Raw genomic sequence first — 22,898 nt, 5'->3', positions numbered from 1 at the left:
TCTGTTCCTGCTCCCTCCAGGCCAAGAGGCTTGCTTAGTGTTTGTTTCAAAAAAAAAACACAGGAACTTGAGATATTGTTCTGATGATCCAAGATTTGGATAATTGATGATCAGATAACTGAGGCTATTCTGTATTGACAGATGTGAAACCATTCTCAATTCTACCAACTTTCATGGAGGGATTCAAACCCAGGTTACCAGAACATTAGACTACTTATACAGAAGCTCATGGTATGATAATACAACAAAGCCATCTTACCCCATCTGACTGACCTCAAACCTCTTCAACAGCTGAAACATCCTACCTCAAAACTGCCTGCCTTTTTGGCCCACACCTGCCCCCCCCCCAGAGTCACTTTCACATCTGAAATGCATATGGAGTCTGATGTTACAAAAATCACAGCATGTCCACTTTTTTTTTGAAGCAACTGTTTTAAAAAGTGCCTTGAATGTGTTGATCTGTAGCATGCAGCCAAACAAGCAAATGGCACCACCTAAAGGTCAGGGAGGCATCTGAAAATTAGCTACAGAAAAGGGAAGGGTTTTTCAGTTTACATGTTTCCATCCCAAGGTTGTAATGAAGCCCAAACTGATTGGGTCAAGGGAAACCAAAAGCTCTCTTGGAGACTGTTACTGAGGGACAATGTATATCTTTGGTATAAGCTGGTGGATTGACCTCTGGACTATTTTAAACAAATCCAAAAACTTTAACTGACATCTTTAGTCTTGTTCTGCACTTAGTACAACAGCAGCAGAGCTGGAGCAATTAGTGAAAGAATATGAAGACATCAGTGCTGATTCTTATACCAAGTTTAATGTTCAATAATACATGACTTTATAAAGTGCAATAACCAAATCCAGGTGCACAAGAGAATAGACATAGGAGAGCCACTCACTGTACTGTGGCCATGAAGAATGAAGTGGGAAGCCCTATACAGGCACTATGCACACTCATCTGACAAACACTGAGGAGCAACAAGATTACACAGCCCACACCATCAACATGCAGAGTAACAGCTCTGCACAGACATCATGAAGTGAAGGGTCATCACTATCCCCATAGGTTTTCCTACTCTGGAAAAACAAGGGTACAAGTTCCATATACATGTCAAGTCAAGCAAAGTTAAGACCATTGAAGATTCCCAGGACAATGCATGTAAACAAATACAAATTTATTGAACAGCATTTAATAAATACTATACAGACAATGCAAGATTTGTACATGATCTCTGTCCGTGATTAGCACACATTTCAAGAATGATATCCCACACTCCACTCCGAATCCCAAAACATTATCCTGAAGTAAGCTGGCTTTACGTAGTTGGCAGACTTCAAACATCTGTGATACTTCCGGGTCCGCAAATACATGGTTACATGATGAAAAATATCTAATGCTACTACATCTAAGAGAAGACTGGGCCTGAAAAAGTACTTACCCAGAATCTTTAATGACCCCATAAGTATTTCCTCTCCCCCCTCCATTTCCAGTCTGAACCTTACAAGGAGGAAGGACAAGGAATTCTTCCAAAAGCAAGCTGATCACCAACAGTGTTGTACGCAATATGATCAGTTCTGAGCATCCAGACGACACTCAACACCGAGTTTAAAAAGAAAACCTTGACTGCAAGTAAGCCAGTCAGCATTCACAGCCTCAATCTCAGCCTCCGAAAACCTATCAGATCAGATCAGCAACATTCATTGGCATCTCATCCACAGTAGTGTTGTAGAATGACTCAATGTCACGAAGTGTTCGCCTGTCCTCTTCAGTGATCAGGTTGATGGCAACCCCTTTCCGTCCAAAGCGGCCCCCACGGCCAATTCTGCGAGGGTAGAGAGTGAGCACAAGGATGCAAAGTGAGAGCGAGCGAGGGGCAGGGTGATATGATTACCTGCATAGAGGCAGAGGCACCAGCCAGTGGTGAAAAAAAAAAACACTGCTCACCACTTACCTGTGAATATAATTCTCACGGTTGGAAGGCAGATCATAGTTGATAACCAAGGACACCTGCTGCACATCAATTCCACGAGCCTAAAATAAACCAGTAGCTCTATTAGTGATGACAACAGACATGGGACAGTGGTTTCCAAACATTTTTGATTTAACCAACCAATGCCAAATATTTCATTCTCCAGATACTGCCAGACCAGCTCGGTTCCTCCAGGCTGGGTTTCCATTTCAGCAGTTAAACAGATTGCATTCACCCAAAGCGAGTGGCCTAACTCATGTCAACCATAGCCACCCAACGACAGGCAAGGTCACTCACTGCACAGGAAGGGGACCCACTTCACTGAATGCTCTAGACAAGGCTTTATAAAATGCACCATTGACTGCATATTTAGTGAACTTGGGCCAAGTCCAGAATCTGCTGTGCAGGCGAGGCCAATGTTTCACCAAATCTACAAAATCCAAAGAATGTGGCACACAAGACTCCCCTGCGCTCTACTTCAAACAGTTTCAGCAGATCACCACAATACCAAGCCATATACTCCTTCTCTGGTACAAGGCTGTTACCACTCTGATCTACTTGAACTCACCAGCAAGTCAGTAGTAATCAGCACACGGCTAGACCCAGACCGGAACTCTCTCATGATGAGATCCCTCTCCTTCTGTTCCATGTCACCATGCTGCAAGAGACACAGACCATCAGTTGAACACAACAGAAACAGCCACAACCTGATAATTCATGGAACAGGGGAGGTGAGGAGAGAAGTACGGTGAAAGGGAGGACTGCAAATGCTGGAGATTAGAGTGTGGGGTGCTGAAAAAGCAAAGGGCAAGCAGCATCCAAGGAGCAGGAGAATTGATGTTTCGGGCAAAAGTCCTTGAGGCTGGGAGCCTAAGGGGTGGAGATAAATGAGGGGGTGGGGCTGGGAGTAGCTGAGTGCAATAGATGGATGGACGGTGGGGGTAATGGTGATAGGTCAGAGGGGAGGGTGGACCGAGTAGGTGGGAAGGAAGATGGACAGGTAAGAGTGGAAAGGAGGAAACTTGCAAAATCTAGTGATGCCATGTGGTTGGAGGGTCCAGAGGTGTAAGATGAGACATTCCTCCCCCAGGACTCAAATGGTTAGGGAGTTGCGAAGGAGGCCCAGGAATTACATATCCTTTGAGTGGGAGGGGGAAGTTAAAACGTTCAGCCATGGGTGGTGGGGGTTGGTTGGTGCAAGTGTCCTGGAGATGTCCTCTGCGAGTAGGCATCCTGTCTCCCCAATGTAGAGGAGACTGCATCGGGAGCAATGGGTACACTAAATGCCTGTGGGGAAGTGCAGGTGAAACATTTAGATTGGAGGCGCTCCTTTCTGCCTTGAACAGAGGTTGGGGGGAGGGCAGGGGAATGTAGGCAGAGATTTTGCAATTCCTGCAGTGGCAGGGGAAGATGGGATTTTGGCAGGAGGAGGGGGGGGCTGCGTAGGAGAGAAAATACCTAATTGAAAACAACCACCCCCAGATTTGGTCACCAGATTGCTACAAACAGGGGCAGCCTATTTTAACAATGGAATACAACTTTCATGAAGTGAAGTGCAATTAATTGATTCTTACCAGAGCAGAAACAGTGAAATCTCGTGCAAGCATTTTCTCAGTCAGCCAATCCACTTTTCTCCTGGTGTTGATGAATATAACAGCCTGTGTGATGGTGAGAGTCTCATACAGATCACACAAAGTGTCAAGCTTCCATTCCTGGAGACAAAAATAGGAAGTTAAGATCATGACAAAACTCAAATGCTCCACATTCACACCCCCAGCACCAAGAAGCACTCATACACAATTCTGCTAACCCTGTCAACTGCATTTTAGTTGCATAAAAACACTGACATTGTAATCCACAGTGGAGTGCAGCTGGTCTCTCTACCAGAGAGCTGAAATCCAGTAGGGCACAAAGCCATGCTGAAACAAACAGCTTTCTGGAGGCTGAATTGGACTGGAACTCTCGACTGAAGCAGAGGTCCCAATGTGTCTCACCTCTCGCTCCACATTAATGTAGAACTGCCTGATTCCCTCCAGCGTCAACTCCTCTTTCTTCACAAGAATGCGAATTGGGTCACGCATGAATTTCTTGGTCACTTCCAGCACATCAGAAGGCATTGTGGCAGAAAGCAAAACCACCTAGAAGAGATAGAAGACTGTATTCAAACACTGATCACTCAGTTAGCTCTTTTGGCGAGTGTGCCACCACATCAACAGGTAAAAGCACTGGACATTAAGAAAGAGGTCCACTCCTCCCAAGTCAATGTGGGTGGGGCATTAATCTATGTCCCAACAAATCCAACTGTCATTGTTAAGAACATCAGAATTAACCAATGTTCCCAGCTACAGCAGGATGCTTGCAAAGGACAATTTATATATTAGTAACATAGAAGCAGCTGGAACTAGGAATTAATCTTTCAAGCTTAGTGGCAAACTGATGCAGAAAACCCAAGTTATTCAGATCCAATATGCCTGATATTTCACCAATTATCCTGAACAGCATCTGCAGGATGGGTCCTCCAAGTTGCCAGGAATACCCATTTCAATCACCAACTCGTTTTAGAGAGGACTGCAAACATGACTTAAACTATACAGGGTCCTGCTCCAGCAAACAGCTGCTGTACCTGAATGGATGTGTTGAGTTTCTGGAATATTTCATAGATTTGGTCCTTGAACCCTCTACTCAACATTTCGTCTGCTTCATCCAAAACAAACATCTTGATGTATCTTGTAGCTGGAAGTTAAAATAAAACTTAAACCAAGTCAATTCATCACTGATCAGATCTCTCCCCCACCACACCCTGCCCCCAACCCCCAACACAAGCCAAACAATATCCCTGAACCCACCCCTCCAATTAAAAGGTGCCATCATTTCATTTATAAAAACTAGTAACTTCATGAGATAAAAGGAGCAATGCTCTGAAAGTGTGATTTCAAATAAGCCAGTTGGACTATAGCCTGATGCCATGAGTTCAAAGACACAGAACGATCCTGCTCAAGATTTAAGGTGGAGTCAAAAACAGTGACTGCTTTTGATGAGCTGCTTCTTACACTGATGTACATGCAGGTAGCAAGCACTTTTGAGATATGCAAAGTAAACTCTATAAAGCTTGATTTCCCAACCAACCAGGTCGTACCCACCACCTGCATTCACCTGTCACTACCTGAACATTCTGCTACTCTCTAGTCCCAAGGGTTATAACAAAAATGTCAACTCCTGATACTGCCTGGCTTGCTGTGCTCTTCCAGCCTCTTGTGTGCCTTCTATAAAGCTTGAGGCACTTCTACAAATCTCCCAAATTAAACTCTTTCCACCCATGTACTTACAAAGATGCTGCCGGTTCATCATATCAAATACACGGCCTGGAGTCCCAACCACAATGTGTGGAGCCTCCAGCTGAAACTTCTGCATGTCCGATCGGATACTGGTGCCACCGATACAGGAGAAGCAGGTCCCACCCATGTAATCACCCAAAGCCACTATGACCTTCTGAATCTAAGAAAATAAAGAGAGAAAAAAGAAAATAAAGCTTACCTAGGAGTTTTCTGTACATTGCAAGAACTCTACAAAGGAGAGTCTTACAAATCCAAAGATCCGCTCTGAGAGCAATGTGATTGTGTGTGCATTTTTCAATGTCTGTACTAGCCAGGGGCCACCATCAATTTAAAGTTACACGCAGAAACAAACAATTACCTGTAGGGCAAGCTCCCTCGTTGGGGCTAACACCAAGGCTTGTGTCTCCTTCAGGCCCACATCTAACTGCTGCAAGATAGAGATGGCAAACGTGGCAGTTTTTCCTGTACCCGACTGTGCCTGGGCAATGACATCATACTCTAGAAGAGGGGAAGGTAGGTCACAAGTTACTTTCTCCCGTTCAATGCAACTGCTCAGGAATCTGGGGCAGAAAGCTCCCATTACTAAGCCTAACTCCCACAATCCCCTTTACAATAATGATCAGGTGCTTGCATGCAATTATCTTGTGACCATAGTATGAACCAGTGTAGATTCACTGTTGGAACACACTGGGATGAATAATGGATTCATTAGTATACCCCAAATCAGATTAAGTCACAGTACCACAGCAAATGGTACCTCCTTGCCCAGTGACTGGGGATAAACTGGAAACCAGCACAAAGCAGTGTAATACAAATGGAAATGTATCATGCTGCATGCTAAAACAATTCCTCACGTTATGAAACCCATCCCTGAGAGATCTCTGCATATCCAGGAATGAACTTCCAAACCCATGGTAGTGCCAACCATTCTTGAGAAGCACTCAATGCTGTGATCACCTTGTTACTAAACATGCCCCTGTGATTGGCCAGGAAACAGCAGTGCAATCCCTACCCCTGATGCAGGGAAGAATGGCCCGCTGCTGGATGGCAGATGGCTTCTCAAAACCATAGGCGTAGATTCCACGGAGCAGGTTTTCCCGAAGGTTCATGTCATCAAAGTTATCGACAATCTCAGTCCAGTTGCTCTGCAAATGCAAGCATTCAAAATGTCAATGGAAGCAAAGCAATGCTTTGGCTCAACTGCATCAGCCTTCAAGCTCAAGATTCACTGATCATAAGAGAAACTCGAGAAAACACCTTCAGAAGGGTCCTCTCCAGTGTGTTAAGACATACCAACAGCCACAGAAAGAAAACAATAAAAACCAACATCTGTAGATATTTCCATATGGAAATCAGCTTTTGATTTCACAATGGTCCTCCATGAAGCAATCACTCAGTCACACCAAAGACATGGGGCGCAAGAACAGGACAAAGAGCCACTGCAGAGATTTCACCAAGAGTGATCGCCTGCTACATTACATCTCAATGAACAGAGCCAAACAGGCAAATGCTGATTTCAAAATGGAGAAATTAATACTAGGGCCCCTTGCACTAGATAGGTGTTCACCATTTGGGACCACAGCAAAAACTTTCGCCAGAGGTTAAATAGCTTTTGAATTCCCTTCCCCAGGAAATGTAGATTGACAGTGTAATAGATTTCAGTACACGGTCTCATGCAACATCTTGTGACCATAGTATGAACCAGTGTAGATTCATTATTAGAACACACTGGGATGAATATGGATTCATTAGTATACCCCAACTGAGACCAAATTACAGTACCACAGCAAAAAGGTACCTCCTTGCCAAATGAATGGGGACACACCAAGTGTTAAGCAACCCAGGGCACATGGAAATACAGTCAAGCATATGCATTACTGCAACTGTACAAGTTCAAAACTACTCACCAACACATTCAGCCCATAGCCTCATTTCACTCACCTCAATAACACCCTCAGGTTCCATTCTATCAGGTCCACCATGATCATTAGATCTGAAAAGTAAAATCAGTAAGTGTCACATTTCAAATTAAGACAATATTTTAAGAAATTCAACACCGGTACACAATTGCTCAGTATTAAAAAGGTGGGAATGCAAATAAGAGTGAGGATTCCAAGACCCAAGATGCAACACAGACATGATTGGGAGCAGGAAAAGAAAAGGAAATTACCACAAAGGTGAGATTGATAGGGTCACTGCAGTGTTCAAATGGTGTAATAACACATTAGCAATCAGAAGCTGAACTTCCACTTTCACTTATAAAACAAACTGACGAGTATTACACAAGATTTATGAGAAAGGGGAAGACTTTCACCCCTATGGAGCAAACATTGGTCAGACAATGGCTCAAATGGCTGATTCCTGATGTCCCCAAATAGGATGGGGAAGTTAGTCTCAAGAGACTGACCAGGCAATCAAACTCCACTGACACCTCTTCAGGGTTTGGTCACAGCCAGGTCTACTTCATGAAACCCCATTAAGGACCATTGTAACCCTAACTCCTTAAATCCCCCCACAGGATATAACTGTATCCTTGTACAACTCCTTAAACCTCCCAACGGCATTATCACACCCTTGTCGAACTCAAAGCCACACCCAGCGGGGATCATGCTCTTGTACAATGCCCCAAGACCGCTAACATATTGAACCACCGTATAATTTCTTGAACCCGCTCCCCGACTGGTTATCATCTTCCCACCCCCTCCCCCCGTGTACCGTTTCTTAAGCCCCCTCTCCACCCGCGAATTTATAACTTGCTCAACCCTCTACACCCAGTATCATCACACCCCAGTGTCTCAAACCCTTTGCGCCGGTTATCATCAGGCCTCTCTATATAATTTGTTATAGATCTTCTTTCTCTCCCGCCGCCCCCCCAAACCTAACTACTAAGAGATGCGGAAGTGAGCACGCATGCGTAGCGCGGGGATCCATGCGGACACCATGGCGCGGGCCGGAGGTGGGAGGGTGCAGCGCAGCGCCTGCGCACTGGCGAGACGCATGGCCCAGCCCACTTCTCTCCACCCCCCCCCCAGAAAGTGCCCGGAGGAGTTGTACGGGGAGCGGGACACCACCCCAACCCCCCCCACCAGCGGCCAATTCGGACGGTCCGATTACAAAATTAAAACGACCGTTGGTTCCAACCGACCAACCGGTCGCGGGCGAGTACACGGAGACACAAGGTAAGGCCAAGTCAAAAAGCCATTGTCCCCTCGCTCAATTTTCTCTTTCAAGAATAAAATATATATAAAAAAAAATAAAAAGTTTTGACGGGAGCGGGGTTTAAAGGGAAAACCGAGACGACAGCAATATGAAAATCTCCCTTTTTTCCCCTCCCCACCCCCACCTCTTCCATTCCCAGCGTCCGGCCATTTTGTGGCACAGTTTTTTTTTCCCCTAACTCATGTCATTCAACACGAATTCGATTTATGAATGGAGACCGATTTCGTTCGCCAGCCCTTTCTTTTAAGGCATACTCCCGCCCCGTTTGTGATACCTGTATTCCGCGCCGTCTTCTGACATTATAAATTTTCCGTTTTTTTTTTCGTTGGGAAAGGTCAGATAGCGACAAGACTTTTAATTTTTTATCCCCCCACACACACACACCCGCTCTTTAAACACGCCTTCAGTCGCCGCGCCCGCCACAGCAGAGAGAGCGGGGGCGACGCTGCTTCTCCCTCTTATAGGCGGCCGGCGGGCGCAGCCGAACCTGCTGGCCGTCCCGGCCCCGCCCACCCGCACCCGCCGATTGGTGGCGGCTCCCGTCGCTCAGCATGCGGCCGAGCCCCTGATTGGTCCCGCGAACGTCCGGTCCCGCCCATTCCTGGCGGCGTCGCCCCGCCCTGATCAACACGTTCGGTTGACACGTCGCGAATTGATCACTTCCGGAAAGAGAGAGAGAGAGAGACAGACAAAAAAAAAATGCCATTTTAAAAGAATTGTTTCAGGCCCGCTGGTAGGGTGGGCGCGAAGTTCACCGCTTTACAACCATCTTTTGTTTCGGCATCTGAGAAATGCCTCTCTCCCAGATTTAGCATGTGATGGATTAAATGGGTATCCCCACTCTTTGAGGTGACCACGTGTCTGGGACATCTCGTCACAAAGTCCCATTCATTAGCAAACAAAGGAATGTGAGCTGACATTCTGGCCCCAGTGAGGTGCAGAATGCCTGCATGTTTGGCAGCCTTTGTAGAAAGAAAATTTTGGTACCCTCCTGGCAAGGTTAGACTTGCCTACCCGGGACTTGGGTGGAGGAATCAAGAGTAGTACTTGTAAATTAACCTACCAAAACTCCATTTTGAAGTCTGCAAGATGACTCAGGCTTGCATGTCTCTCTTGGGTTAAGAAGGGACTCAATTAAGTTTCACCAGACTGATTCTCGACTTAGGGATGAGGTGATTGGCCTAGGGACAGTTTATATCTCGGACAGTGAAAAGGCTTTCAAAGAAAGTGGGACATTCTTTAGGTGCTCGACTTGCAGTTTTAACAAAAGCTTAGTTCTGTCCACAGGTGCTGTCAGTATCAGTGCAATTGACTGCCCCAGATTTTTGTTAAAAATCACACAATACCATGTTATAGTCCAACAGGTTTATTTGGAAGTACAAGCTTTCGGAGCGCTGCTCCTTAGGTAGCTAGTGGGACAGGGTCATAGGACACAAAATTTATAGTAAAAGATCAAAGTGTTATACAATTGATGCAATGTATTGAACAAGGAGAAAGTAAGGGCTGCAGATCAGAGTTGAGAGTACGGTACTGGAAAAGCACAGCAGGTCAGGCAGCATCCAAGGAGCAGGAGAATCGACATTTTGGGCATAAGCTCTTCAGGTGTATTGAACAAACCTAGATTCCTGTTACATCTTTAATCACTTAGAATGAGGATGCAGGTTTAGATTGATTAATATGTAAATCCCAGAACTTCTTTCAAGTCACAGTACTGAGATAACTTAAGGTTTTATTAAAAATAAGTGAGATTTTGTGAATATCCTATGATTTGACCTTTAGGCCAATTGGAGACATGTTTTGTCCTGGTCAGCACCCCTACACCCTGTTCAAGACCGTAGCTAGCACTGACACGCGGTTCAAGTTTACACCAGCATTTCTGATAGCACACAGTGTCCCTTATTCTCAGCCAGAGTTTGTCACTCAGGTCATCTGTGGTGTGTCTACAACTGTGAAAATTAGACATGATTTGGAGATGCCGGTGTTGGACTGGGGTGTACAAAGTTAAAAATCACACAACACCAGGTTATAGTCCAACAGGTTTAATTGGAAGCACACTAGCTTTTGGAGCGTCGCTCTGACAATCACCTGATGAAGGAGCGTCGCTCCGAAAGCTAGTGTGCTTCCAATTAAACCTGTTGGACTATAACCTGGTGCTGGGTTATTTTTAACGGTGAAAATTAGAATTAGCTAAAATTTGGCAAATGGAGTTTAACATGAAAAGCTAGAGGTTATCGGTTTTGGTCAGAAGAACAGAAAGGCAACTTATTATCTAAATGGAGAGAAGTGTCAGAGTGCTTCATGCTCTGGGTTTCCTTGAGCATGAAATCACAGAAAACTAATCAGCAGGTACAGCATTAAAAAGGTAGGTGAATGGAATTTTGGCATCTACTGCTAAAGGATAAATAAGTAAGTAATTGTTGCTGCAACTGTAAAAGGCATTACTGAGACTGGACCTGGAGTACTTTGTTTAACTTTGGGCCAGCCCTTAAGGAGGGGTGTAATGTATTGGAGACAATTCAGAGGAGGTTCACTGGATTGATTCCCAGATATGAGGGGTTTGTGTTATGAAGAGATTTTGAGTAGTTGAGGTCTAATTTGCTGAGGGTTCAGAAGAATGAGAGGTGATCAACTAGAAGTGTATAAGATTCTAAAAGGGATTGACAGAGTATACATGGAAAGGATGTTTCCTCATAGGGCAGTCTAAGATGAGAGGTCATTGTTTTAAATCTGCTACCACTTACCTTAAAACTGAGATGAAGAGAACTTACTTTTCTCAGAGTTGTTAATGTTAAAGTGCAATGGATGCCACAACACTGAGTAAATTTGAGGAGAGAGGCAGAGTTTTTAATTAGTAACAGGTTGAAGGGTTATAGAAAATGGAGTTGAGGCAGAGATGAGATCAGCCATGATCGTATTGAATGGTGGAGCTGGCTCGAGGGGCTGAATGGTCCTAGTTCTTATGTTCTTAGAAGCAAGAGTCATTCAGCTTCTCAAGTCAGCTCTGTGATTTGATAAGAACATGGTTAATGTGAATGTGGCCTCAACCCACTTTACTACTGGTCTCTTGTTAACCATTGACTCCCTTGACAATCAAGTATCTTGCTAAAATAGAAACAAAGTGTCGAGCAGCATTTGTTGATAGAGAAACAGTTGAGGTTTCAAGTCTGATACTGAAGGAAAGCAGAAATGTGGATTTTATGTTGTAGAGAAAGATGGGGAGCATCAAGTGAAACAAAATGGTAGTTCATGGAGAAAAAAATGGTTGTAGAGAAGCAAATTAGATCTAGATTAGGAGTTAATTTTTTTTTTATTAAACAAATTACAAAACAGTTTACAAAAAACATTGACAGCTGTACACAAAAGACAGCAGTTTTACAAGGGAGAGGAGCAGCAAAGCTAGGCCCCGAACCCTACCGTTCAACCATTTTACAGGGAGAGGAAGATTAGGAGTTAATAGCAGAATATTCATCAGCTGTTCTGAGTGCAAAATCATGCAAAAAAAAACATGGCTGAATTAATCAAAATGGTGGGCAGAGCTCATGGTCTGACATTCTTGAACTCAACATTGAATCCAAAATGTAAGTGCCTAAATGATAAATGAGGTACTGTTCCTCCAGCTTGAACCAGACTTCACTGGCACACTGCTGTAGACCTAGGAGAGATAAGAGTAAGACGGGATATTGAAATAGCAAGCAGCCAGAAAGTTGCAGTTATGCTTGCAGGTTGAGTGGAGACTTTCTGCAAAGTGGTCACCCAGTCTGCCTTTGGGTCTTGCTAATGTTGAGGAGACCACATTATGAACAGTGAATGGAGTAGAGTAGATTGAAGGAAGTACGCTAGAGGTAGGAAAACGCCAGGTGGATAAAAATATCCTTTTTTTTGGGCTATAGATTCTATTCAATTATCTGTCCACTCCTTGTTATCCGATGTCATTCAACCTGGCTAAGATTGCCTTGTATGATAGTTGTTTAATTATTGAACATTGAAATAACTGCAAAGGGAAGGAATGTGATTTGATCTTTAATCAAGAGGTGCTATAAAGGTACTTTGAGCTGAGGAGAGTTGATCTTTTAGCTGAAGCAGTGCACGAATCAGTGGATAGCCAGTGATCACACGTGTGGTTTTCAATCTTTTAAGATCCAAATGGATGGTGGAATATGGAAAACAATGACAAGATAGCTTTCAGCAAGCCCTTGTCCCAGGAGTCTGAGAGAACATTTAGCCTCACAAAATAATGGTTGAAATGAGCCAAGTATTAAACATCTGAAATGTCAAGACCATGCTGGCACATTACAAAGTGTGCTGCATAAACCCTCTCACCATCTAAAAGGTACTTGCTTCTTCTCGCACTGATGAGGGAAATGGAGATGATAATGGCTTGAAGCATGGTTTGTGAACCATTCTTTGTCACCAGAGTTTGATGTACATTAGTCAGGGAGGAGAAAAACCTGTTGTTAAACACTTTAATCTGTATCTTGAAACCATACAGTTAGGGAGATGCTGGTAATGTACTCATATCTTCATAGCGTGATGCTGCTGCCTGTTCCATTCCTGTCTACATAGCAAGTGCTTGCATTTGCACTGTTTAGGAGCAGGAAGAGGCCATTCAGCCCCTTAACACTGCTTCTTCATTCTAGCTCGTAGCTGATTTACCTCAACATCATTTTCCTGCACTCTTTTCTATTCCTTGACAGCTTTAATAACTGAAAATCAATTGATCACTGTCTTGGATATACTTGAGGACTGAACCTCCACAGTTCTCTCGGGTAGAGAATTCCAAATACTCATCACCCTCTGGTCAATTTCTCACCTTATTCCCAAACGGCCTGTCCTTTATTTTGAGACTGTTACTGGGTTCTACTTGTTCTGCATCTACTGCTAAGCCTAACTAACTAATGATTACTGGATGATCCGACATCAAGGCAAGGGGAACAAACATTCCAAGTGATAAAAAAATTGCAACTGAACCAAGCCTCTGGGGCAGATTGGCTCTGTTGATTCCCAAGGTATAATAAGAACAATCAACTGATGCGCTTGAATGATTGATCAATCCGGATGGTCACTGATTACTGGTTTCTTGTATGGTACGCCGTTCACCCTCAACCTTTGCCAAATTGTTTTTCCTAAAGCTATTTGAACTCAGTGAAGTGTCTCTGTCCTTCTGTAAACAAAAAGCAGTGACCCCTCACTGTAGCATCCATCAGTAGGTTCAGAGAAACCAAGCCTTTGAATCAAAGTCCATTCCATATTAACATTTTTTTTAAAATAGTTTACAGCATGTGAACATCATTGAGTAGGTCAGCATTTTAATCCCCAATGAAAATGGCAGCAAGCTGCTGCCTTGTATCACCACAGTCCCTGTGGTATAATGACACTCACACTGTTTTTAGGAAGGAAGTTTCAGGATTTTGACCTAATGACAGTGAAGGAACAGCCAAAATCTTTAAAAGTCACGAAGAGGGACTTGCAAGTTGTGGTGTTCCCATGTACCTGCTGTCAGAAAAGCCTTAGTGACTTACTGAGGCATATCTTGTACAAGGTACACACTGCAGTCACTGGACATTGGTGATGGAAGGAGTGGATTTTGAAGGTGGTGAATGGGATGCCAACCAACCTGATTTGGAGTTTCCTGAGCATTGTTGGTGCTTCACCCAACCAGACAAATGTAGAGTATTTAGGGCGGCACGGTAGCTCAGTGGTTAGCACTGCTGCCTCTCAGCATCAGGGATCCAGATTCGATTCCACCCTCTGGCTAGTGTATTAGGAATTTGCACATTTCCCCCACATGTGGGTGGGTTTCCTCTCACAGGTCTGAGGGGGAAGATGTGCAGGTCATGCTAAATTGTCCCAAAACGTACAAAGATGAGCAGACTAGGTGGGTTAGCCATGGGAAATGCAGGATTACAGGGATGGGGTAGGTGGATGCTTTTTGGAAGGTTGGTGCAATGCGTCGTATGACTTGCTACCACATTGTAGGGATTCTATGAGTCTAGTATTCCGTTATACACTTGACTTGTGTTTGTATATGGTGCACAGGCAACGGGGGAAAACAAGAGGTGAGTTACTTGCTACAGGATTCCTAGCCTGTGACTTGACCTCTTGGCCACAGTATTTACTGTATATTACTGGCTCAGTTCAATTTCTATTCAATAGTAAACTCCACCATGTTGATAATGGAGAATTCAATGATGATTTGCAACATAACATTTATAATGTTAGTTATCGATTGTCAGACCAAACCTGAATTTGTCCAAGTCTTGCGGCATTTCCACATGGACTTGTTTAGTATTTGAGGAATTGCAAATGGTACAGAATCAGCAGCAGAAAAGACCCACTTCTGACTATAATGATGGAGGGAAGGTCATTGATGGAGCAGCAAAAAAATAGTTGGCCTAGAGTCTAACTGTTAAAAGCAGTATCAGGAGAACTATAGGAACGACCACCTTTAAAGGTAGGGAGGAACAAAGTTAAGCCTTTTAGACTCTTTAAATTGAAAATGCTTGCAGCAGAATGTTCAGGCTTTGACACAGTAATCTGTGAGTCATTAAACATAGGTTAATTCTGATGATTCATGATGGTATGCCTTGCCAGAACAGAATTTAATTTTAAAAGGAGCTAAGCTAATGGAACCAGGTAACTCAGCAGGAAGAGACAAAAATACATTTATGGGTGATTTCAGAACAATTTTCTTCCCCTCACTGCAAAACGAAAGTGTAAAATGCCCATCTAATCCAGTTTAGAGACCATACTTCCAGTAGGCCAGAAAATTGTAAGAAAAACAACACATTGCACTACCCAAGGTGCACATTTTAACACAATTTTAAATGCAGCCAAGTTATAACATCGGAAGCATGGCAGCCAATTTTCAGACAGCAAGGTCTGTTAAACAATATAATTCAAACGGGTCTTGACAGGGTAAAGACAGGAAGGATGTTCCCAGTGACTGGGGAATCTAGAACCAGGGGTCACAGTTGAAGGATACAGGGAAGGGCATTTAGGACTGAGATTAGGAGACATTTCTTCACTCAGATTGGTCAATCTGTGGAATTCTCTACCACAGAAAGCGTTAGAGGCCAAAACATTGAATAAGAGTAAAGACCAATGCAGCACAGGAACAGGCTGTTTGGCCCTCCAAGCCTGCGCTGACAGTTTTTGAATGGAAGGGCAAAATGTGTCTTCACTTACAGGATCCGGTTCCCTCTATTCCCTTCCTATTCATGTCCTTGTCCAGGTGCTTCTTGAATGCTGCTATTCTGTCTGCTTCCAGCACCTCTGGCAGTGCATACCAGACACTCCCCATCCTGTGTGGGAAAAACCTGCCTCGCACTAAGCATACCCCCACCCCACACCTTGAACCTGTGCCCCCTAGTAACTGACCCCTCCACCCTGGGAAAAAGCCTCGTACTTCCCACTCTATCCATACAATTCACAATCTTTTAAACTTCTAATCAGGTCACCCTCGACCTCCTGCATTTCAGTGAAAACAAACCCATTCTATCCAACCTTTCTTCATCGCTAAAATCCCTGATACCAGGCAATGTCCTGGTAAACATTTTCTGGATCCTCTCCAAAACATCCATTTCCTTTTGGTAGTGTGGTGACCAGAACTGTATGCAATCTGAACATTTAAGATGGAATTAGATCTCATTCTTAGGCTAAAGACTTCCTTTTAGTACAGGGGAAAAAGTGGGAATAGGATACTGATTTACCCTATCAGCCATGATCATATTGAAGGGCCTACTCCTGCTCCTAGCCTGTACGTTTCTACCACCACTCTTTCAGGCAGGGAGTTCTCAGTATCCACCACCTTTGGGTTGAAACATTTTTCCTTAAGTCTTCTCTAAACCTCCTGCTCCATACTTTAAATCCATGCTGCTTGGAAATTGAACCCTCTACTAAGGGGAAAATTTTATCTATGCCCCTAATATTTGTGCATCTCAGACTCTTCTTTCCTCGTTTCCCCCCCCCCAAACAAGGAAAATAACTGTAGCCAATGCAACCTCTCTTTTAGTAGTTATGAGGAATATCACTGCCAAAGAGCCTACCCAAATACAAGAATAGAAATGGTCTTTGAAGATTGCCAATGACTTGCATTCCTATGAGAGTCTGTCTCAGAGAGGGGGACTAGAGGACAAAATGGTTCAGCATATACAGCTTGGGAGCACCACTAGACTTTTTGGGATGTAGGAGAAACTGTGTTTGTCCATCAGCAAAGATACCCCTCTCATCATACTCTGACACTGGTACTAGATCTCAACAGAAACCACATTTCACATTTGCTATATGCTCAAGACTCAAATCTTTATTGTGTCAATACAAGGGATAGGAAATCCAATTCAATCCAACAGTGATATACATGAAGAACATTGGCAGCAGGAGATTTAAACAACAATAAACCTTCATGTCTGCATTATATCAGATATACTCAAATGTAAGAGAACCCGTGTAGAAGATGAACCCATCCCATCCCACCATCTCCCACAATTAGTACATATCCCTATCAGTACTCAAACACCATGAAATGTAACTGAGAATCTCTCACACTGACACTGATGTGCAGATGGGGAGCTGCAGCCTAAGAAAGGGCCGCAGATTTCTTGGGAATAGAGGATGGTTTTGATTGGGTGTGAAGTGATGCTGTTGAGTCCAAGACAGATAGAGGATGTCAGGAGCAGAACCCCCAAATTCCCCACAATTATTAGAATATCAAATGACTCCTCTCCATCTCATTTTCGATACCCTATGAGCTAGCTTCTAGTTTTGTATCTGAATATGTCAAGTAACTAATACCAAGCTGGGATATAACTGAACACTGGCTGTTAGGCCCACGTGGACATTTTTGGCTTTAGAAACATTCCCAAGGCAAAATTTCCACTACCACTGGATCCATCCATCTTGGTCTAATTAAAGCCAGCTGCAATCAGATTATCAGGATGAGCAAAGACGAGACTTCTTTTTGTGGGGAGAGAAGGGTTGATTGGATAAGCAACGTAGGACAAGAAAATTCTCCTCCTTGCCTCTAGCTCCTGTTTTACTGAGTCCCTAAAGCAATGGCTCCAAAGTGCCAGTTGGCTGCATCAGTTTCTTCACTCTAGCAAACCTCTCTTCCCCAACCCCATATGAGAAAATGAGCAAGGTCATAGGGTTATAGTGTTGAGAGATTAAGCTTGGAATGTCATCCTGAAAATACTTGTGAAAAAGAATCTCAAACACATGGAACACAAAATCACTATTTGAAATCCAAAGTCTTTTTTGTTCGGAGATTCAATTCCTTCAGTTAAAGGGCATTTTTTAGTGAACAGGATTTAAAGCACCGAAGGCACCTTGAACACCATGTCAGAAACAGTTTCCATGGTCGCCTTTCTCCAGATGAACACCTTTCAACTTGTAGCCTTCCTCTTTCTCCTCAGTGGAGTCATTCAATTCCAGGATCAGCATACAATTAATAATGGCACAATAATCCAGGCCATGATTACATCCTGACTGTAAAGCCAAAGAGACCAAGACACCTTTGAGAGCTTGACAAAGTGTGACCCCAATCCAAAAGTAAAGTTCTGCAGATGTGGAAGGCTGAAATCAAACAGAGGTGGCTGGAAATACTCAGGTGGTCAGACATCTGTGGAGACAGAGACCAAGTTAATCCAAAGGTTACTGACTTGAAATGTTCACTCTGTTTTCCTCTCTCCATTAATGCTGCTGAACATTTACAAACATTTTCTGTTTTATTAAAGCATAATGAGTTGAGTGTGTGTGTGTGGCTGGCTCCAATGGATCTTCTAGGCACTTTGGAAACTCACTCCAGAGTTTCTCTGAAGTTGAGAAAGCAGCTGCTCCTACTTGCACTTTCAAACATTTAACATTCACTGACCAAGTACAGCATATATGCACAGTATTCTCAAACCACCAGGCAAGTGTCTAATCAACAGGAGCACAATATCACCGGTCGTTACAAATCTAACAGAACAGTATGTAACTGTGATTGCACAACAGTCACAAAACCTCAGATGTGAAAATATGTTTTTGTAACCTCCATCTTCAAAGGCCACATCAGCTGCAAAGTCATGTAAGTGGCTTCATGCAAATAACTGAAGGCTTAGCTCTCTGCTCAGACCTATCGACACCCCTTACAATGTTTTTGATGTTTATTTAGACAGAGATTTGACAAATTAACACAATAGTATATATGGTTCTCACTCTTCCAGATTCAAAGGGCAAAGACAAAACAGTAGCTTCCTTGACTGTATATTTCAAAAACATCACTCCCAACACCATTTTGTATGGATGTGAACATTACAGAGCTGAATTCACTAAAGCACGCAATGCTACAGATGTAAATCAGGTACAAGTTACACTACTTGTGAAAAAACTATCTGACAAATCAGGTTTAATGTGAGCCAAATCTCTGCTTACAAGAGTAAGTGCTGGAAATCTCTGTCACCTTAAATAGTTTCCATGTTTGCTTGTTCCACAACAAAGTTATCACATAACAACTAGTAGCAGATTCAACTGACACACAAACTGAAAAAAAACAACTCACTTGTGAGTAGCAATTCCACTGATTCTGACAAAGTAAGTTCCACAATAAGGTATTTAGGTTTCAGACCGAATCTCCAGGACACAGCTTCAAATGTTATGTTTGCAAATGTGACCAGATTTTGAGAGGGCTGGAGAAAGAGCAGGAGGAAGCATGCAAACCATCAATAATCACTCCCCCTCCCCCCAATAATCGAGCAAGAGATTTGACTCTTTCATTTTATGGATTTTCCTATGAAGGTTCTATATTTTAACAATATGAGAATCACCACACTTTTTAGTGAAATGACAGAGTATTATACAACTGCAGAGGGATGGGGAGGAAGACTGACAGAAATCAGTTTCATACATTACATTTCACCAGGTCTAAAACCAATTGCTCACTACTTCAGATGGAGGCAATTAACCTGAAATAATTCAACTGTGACGGACTAGATTTCAGCACCACCACCAGCTCCCCCCCCCCCCCCACAATGTCAACACTAGTGTTTACTCCCAGAATATAAAACCTTAACTCCAAGAAAATTCCTGCTCCCTTAACAAAACATATGAAAGACCAGACTAAAAGTTTGCAACCATCCAACTGTTGCTTTCTTCTACTCAGCTACAAGATTGCCACATTCACATCTGAACTATGTTCCATGTCGTTGGAGGAGTTCAGGAAATACTTGTGTTATGAAGATTCAGGTCACAGAATGATTGAGTTTCAAAATGCAGGAGGCGTATCTCCCAAAGTCCCTAAAATTAGGCAATAGAATCTGACTAATATCTCTAATCAAAAACTGAGCTTATTAATAAATAGTCACTGGAAGAGTACACGGGGTGTAAAATCAGTATCAGTTTTGGCACAGAATTAGCCCAAAATAAAATCTTAGGCCTTTGAATTATCTCACTGAGCCTTCATCTTTCCATCTCTAGATATAATAGGGTTTCAAGATTAACTCCGTGCCTTTTAAAACCCCTCATTCCCTTCATGAAGCAGCCAGATTGAACAGCAAATGCACAAAACACCACAGCATGTTAAATACACGTACTGAACACTTTCCAAGAATAGCTGACACTGCCTTTCTACCAGTTTAAATTTCAATGATTGAGCTTTCCAGTACTGAGAGATGGAATACTTTCCCACTGGCAGCTATTATCAAGAACTCACAAGTTAGATACAGCATGGACTTATACCAAACAAAGCTCCCTCAACCCTGTCCCAAGAGAAGTCCCTTCAATTTTATCATGGTACAGCAATCCCTACTGACATTTCCATTTCTGGATTGAGTGAGGTTGTTCATTCAAAAGTAAGCACCCATGCTCACGTCTCTCTGCTTTGCTTTACAGAAGTGCTATGCAGGCAGCAGACAGAAGAATCCTTCATTTTCTTGGTCTGTGTGTTTGAACTTGAACCCGGGGGATGAAAAGGTAAAGTGAGCAGTGTTGCTCTGTACCTCTGCCTTTGGGGGTGACAATAGGAGGTGATAGCAATGCCCAAACTGTTCAAGGAACTGGCGTTCAGATTGGCAAAGAAGACACCACAAAACATATTTCATTAATTAAATCTGGGATGGAGCTATCGGTCAGACATTACCATAGACTGCAAACATGAACAAGTGCAATCACAGCCAAAATGCTACCATCATTTTGAATTCACACCAGGAACTTTAAATAAAAGATGAAAAGCTATCCAATATTTTATTTTTTAAACCCATACTAAGTAGCGTGAGATGGGGAACAGGCAAAAGGTAATCATTTAATGCTTATCATGCTGAATTCATTTGATAACGAAGATTTCAAGTAAAACTGATATTCCATCAACTCCCTAACCCCAACACAACTAAACACCCTATATTCTTCATACAGAAACACAATACTAACATGTTAAAACTGAACTGTATGGACACTTAGAAGGATGCTTGGCGAGAGTTATGATGTAACCAATCAGATTTTTATTATGGGTGTTGGGGCATCACACTGTTGCACATTGCTACCACACGCAGTTAGTGAGGTACATGAGGTTTATCGTGTCAGGCTACTGCATTTTCCTTCTTCATTCAAAAGCAAACCCAAAAGCCTTACAAATCCACATTTTGGTCACAATATTAAGTCCCAGCTTTTTTTTAAAACATACAAACTGAAAAAAGACACCAAACAGAACAAAACACCAAACAACGTCTTTAAGAGGATTTGGTGGATTTGGACAGTGACTAACCATCACTTTCAAGTTAATTTGACTGAATTTCAATAGATGCAACCTTTTGTTTTACTCAAAAGCTTCACAGGTATCGAAGACGGCTTACTCCCCTCCTAACCCTACCCCACAGCAGTAGGCCACAACCTCTCCATGACTATGTGGGGGCAATAATGTCAGTGTAGCCATAGAAAACAGACAGCACCATGCTCGGTCTCCTAACAATCCCAAAAATGGGAGACATCTCTGCACCAAGCCACTTTGTGTAAGCTGCTGACTGAGAGCTCATAGAAAATAATCCCAAGTGACAAGCCTTGGAACTAAAACCTGACAGTCCACATGGAGAGTCACCGATCCTGCATAATCACTTCCTCCCCTAGTTCACAGGCCAGCTAATAGACTGCTTTAAAGATGCTAAATACCCAAATGCCTTCACATAAATCCATTGCAGCCGTTTAGTGCTGTGATCCTGGTTTAATAATACAACATAGGTAACCAGAATTTCAAATTTGAACAACACTTAAATAATTGAAAAAATATGGCATAGAAAAAAAAAGTTTGCTTGTTTAAAAAAGGGGAAAAAAAATTTCATGTTTCAACACATTTGAAGACCAGAATTGTTGAATCAAGCCTTCTTAACTTGTGCCGTCTTCGTATTGTTCACAAAAGGGTGCGTTTGTCTGGTCAGTCACCCAATGTTAGGCTTGTGTCGACCAACTTCTGGGAGCAAGCTCTTCACACAATCAGCTTGCAGTTGCAAAGTTCCTTATAGATCTGGCGCCGGAGCTTGGGCATGTCCTGCTGGGTGAAGCTGAACGGTTGTCCCAGAGCCAGACACTTACAGAACTGAAACAACACATACATAACTTTAGCAAAGCTGCACATTTAGGTTTTTAAATACTTTGATTATGTTCTCTTTGGCACCAACTAGTCCCAACCTCATTGAAAGCTCCTCCCATTTACCCTCATTTAAATTGACCATTGTAATCCTTTGTTCCCTTCTATTCACCTCAACCAGTTCCAGTAGTAATGAGGTGACTACCTTAGTGACAACCTATAGTGAATGCTCTTCCACATAAGAATAAGCATTCTGCTCATTTCCGCTCCAAAAAAACCTTGGCTCTCCTGATGGTCTGAGTTTAACATCAGTTCATTGTATAAAGAGTTTCATGAGCTAGCCTGGTGGATCCAGCCTCAAACCAAAATGGAATGAAAGAGGCAAGAAATGAACTTAGTCAGTTTTCTACATGGCCAATGTAGAAAACTGACTAAGTTCACTTCTTGCTTCTTTCATTTGCCAGCACTTGCCCCATATCCCTCTAAACTCTTCCTATTCATGTACCTATCCATATGCCTTTTAAATGCTGTAACTGTGCTGAAAATGTGTTGCTGGAAAAGCGCAGCAGGTCAGGCAGCATCCAAGGAGCAGGAGAATCGACGTTTCGGGCATAAGCCCTTCTTCAGGAATGAGGAAAGTGTGTCCAGCAGGCTAAGATAAAAGTTAGGGAGGAGGGACTTGGGGGAGGGGCGTTGGAAATGCGATAGTGGAAGGAGGTCAAGGTGAGGGTGGTAGGCCGGAGTGGGGGTGGGGGCGGAGAGGTCAGGAAGAAGATTGCAGGTTAGGAATGCGGTGCTGAGTTCGAGGGATTTGACTGAGACAAGATG

At 43.1% G+C, this 22,898-nt stretch overlaps 2 protein-coding genes and 1 non-coding gene across 3 annotated transcripts in view; all 3 read right to left on the bottom strand.

Moving 5' to 3' along the window:
• Positions 1-1,157: 1,157 nt before the first annotated feature.
• LOC122544284 (eukaryotic initiation factor 4A-I-like) lies at positions 1,158-8,967 on the bottom strand. The gene is made up of 11 exons (XM_043683361.1): positions 8,796-8,967; positions 7,244-7,295; positions 6,315-6,447; positions 5,661-5,800; positions 5,294-5,462; positions 4,591-4,700; positions 3,962-4,105; positions 3,542-3,679; positions 2,536-2,625; positions 1,950-2,029; positions 1,158-1,820 (listed from the first exon to the last, which is right to left on the bottom strand). The coding sequence occupies exons 1-11, from the start codon at positions 8,819-8,821 to the stop codon at positions 1,676-1,678; spliced, it is 1,227 nt and encodes a 408-aa protein (XP_043539296.1). The 5' UTR covers positions 8,822-8,967; the 3' UTR covers positions 1,158-1,675.
• On the bottom strand, positions 4,162-4,337 carry LOC122544443. The gene has a single exon (XR_006310347.1). It is a non-coding gene; the product is annotated as a small nucleolar RNA SNORA81 (small nucleolar RNA).
• A 7,834-nt stretch (positions 8,968-16,801) lies between the features above and the next one.
• The window catches only part of LOC122544283, a 37,882-nt gene continuing 31,785 nt past the window's right edge, over positions 16,802-22,898 (bottom strand). Inside the window, exon 10 of the mRNA XM_043683360.1 lies at positions 16,802-22,079. Within this exon, the coding sequence (XP_043539295.1) occupies positions 21,969-22,079 (111 nt within the window). The 3' untranslated portion in view covers positions 16,802-21,968. The remainder of the gene's footprint in view (positions 22,080-22,898) is intronic.

The sequence above is a fragment of the Chiloscyllium plagiosum genome, chromosome 48 (genome assembly GCF_004010195.1).
Source record: "Chiloscyllium plagiosum isolate BGI_BamShark_2017 chromosome 48, ASM401019v2, whole genome shotgun sequence".
Taxonomy (NCBI): Eukaryota; Metazoa; Chordata; class Chondrichthyes; order Orectolobiformes; family Hemiscylliidae; genus Chiloscyllium; species Chiloscyllium plagiosum.
The sequence above is the reverse complement of the archived record's forward strand: the minus strand, read 5'-3'. Positions and strand labels throughout refer to the sequence as shown.

Coding starts and splice junctions, on each gene's coding strand:
- LOC122544284 (XM_043683361.1), bottom strand. CDS start 8,821: ATGTCAGAAGACGGCGCGGAATACAG. Junction 2,030..2,535: donor TGATTACTACTGACTTGCTG/GTGAGTTCAAGT, acceptor GGTTTATTTTAG/GCTCGTGGAATTGATGTGCA. Junction 1,821..1,949: donor CGTGAGAATTATATTCACAG/GTAAGTGGTGAG, acceptor CTACCCTCGCAG/AATTGGCCGTGGGGGCCGCT.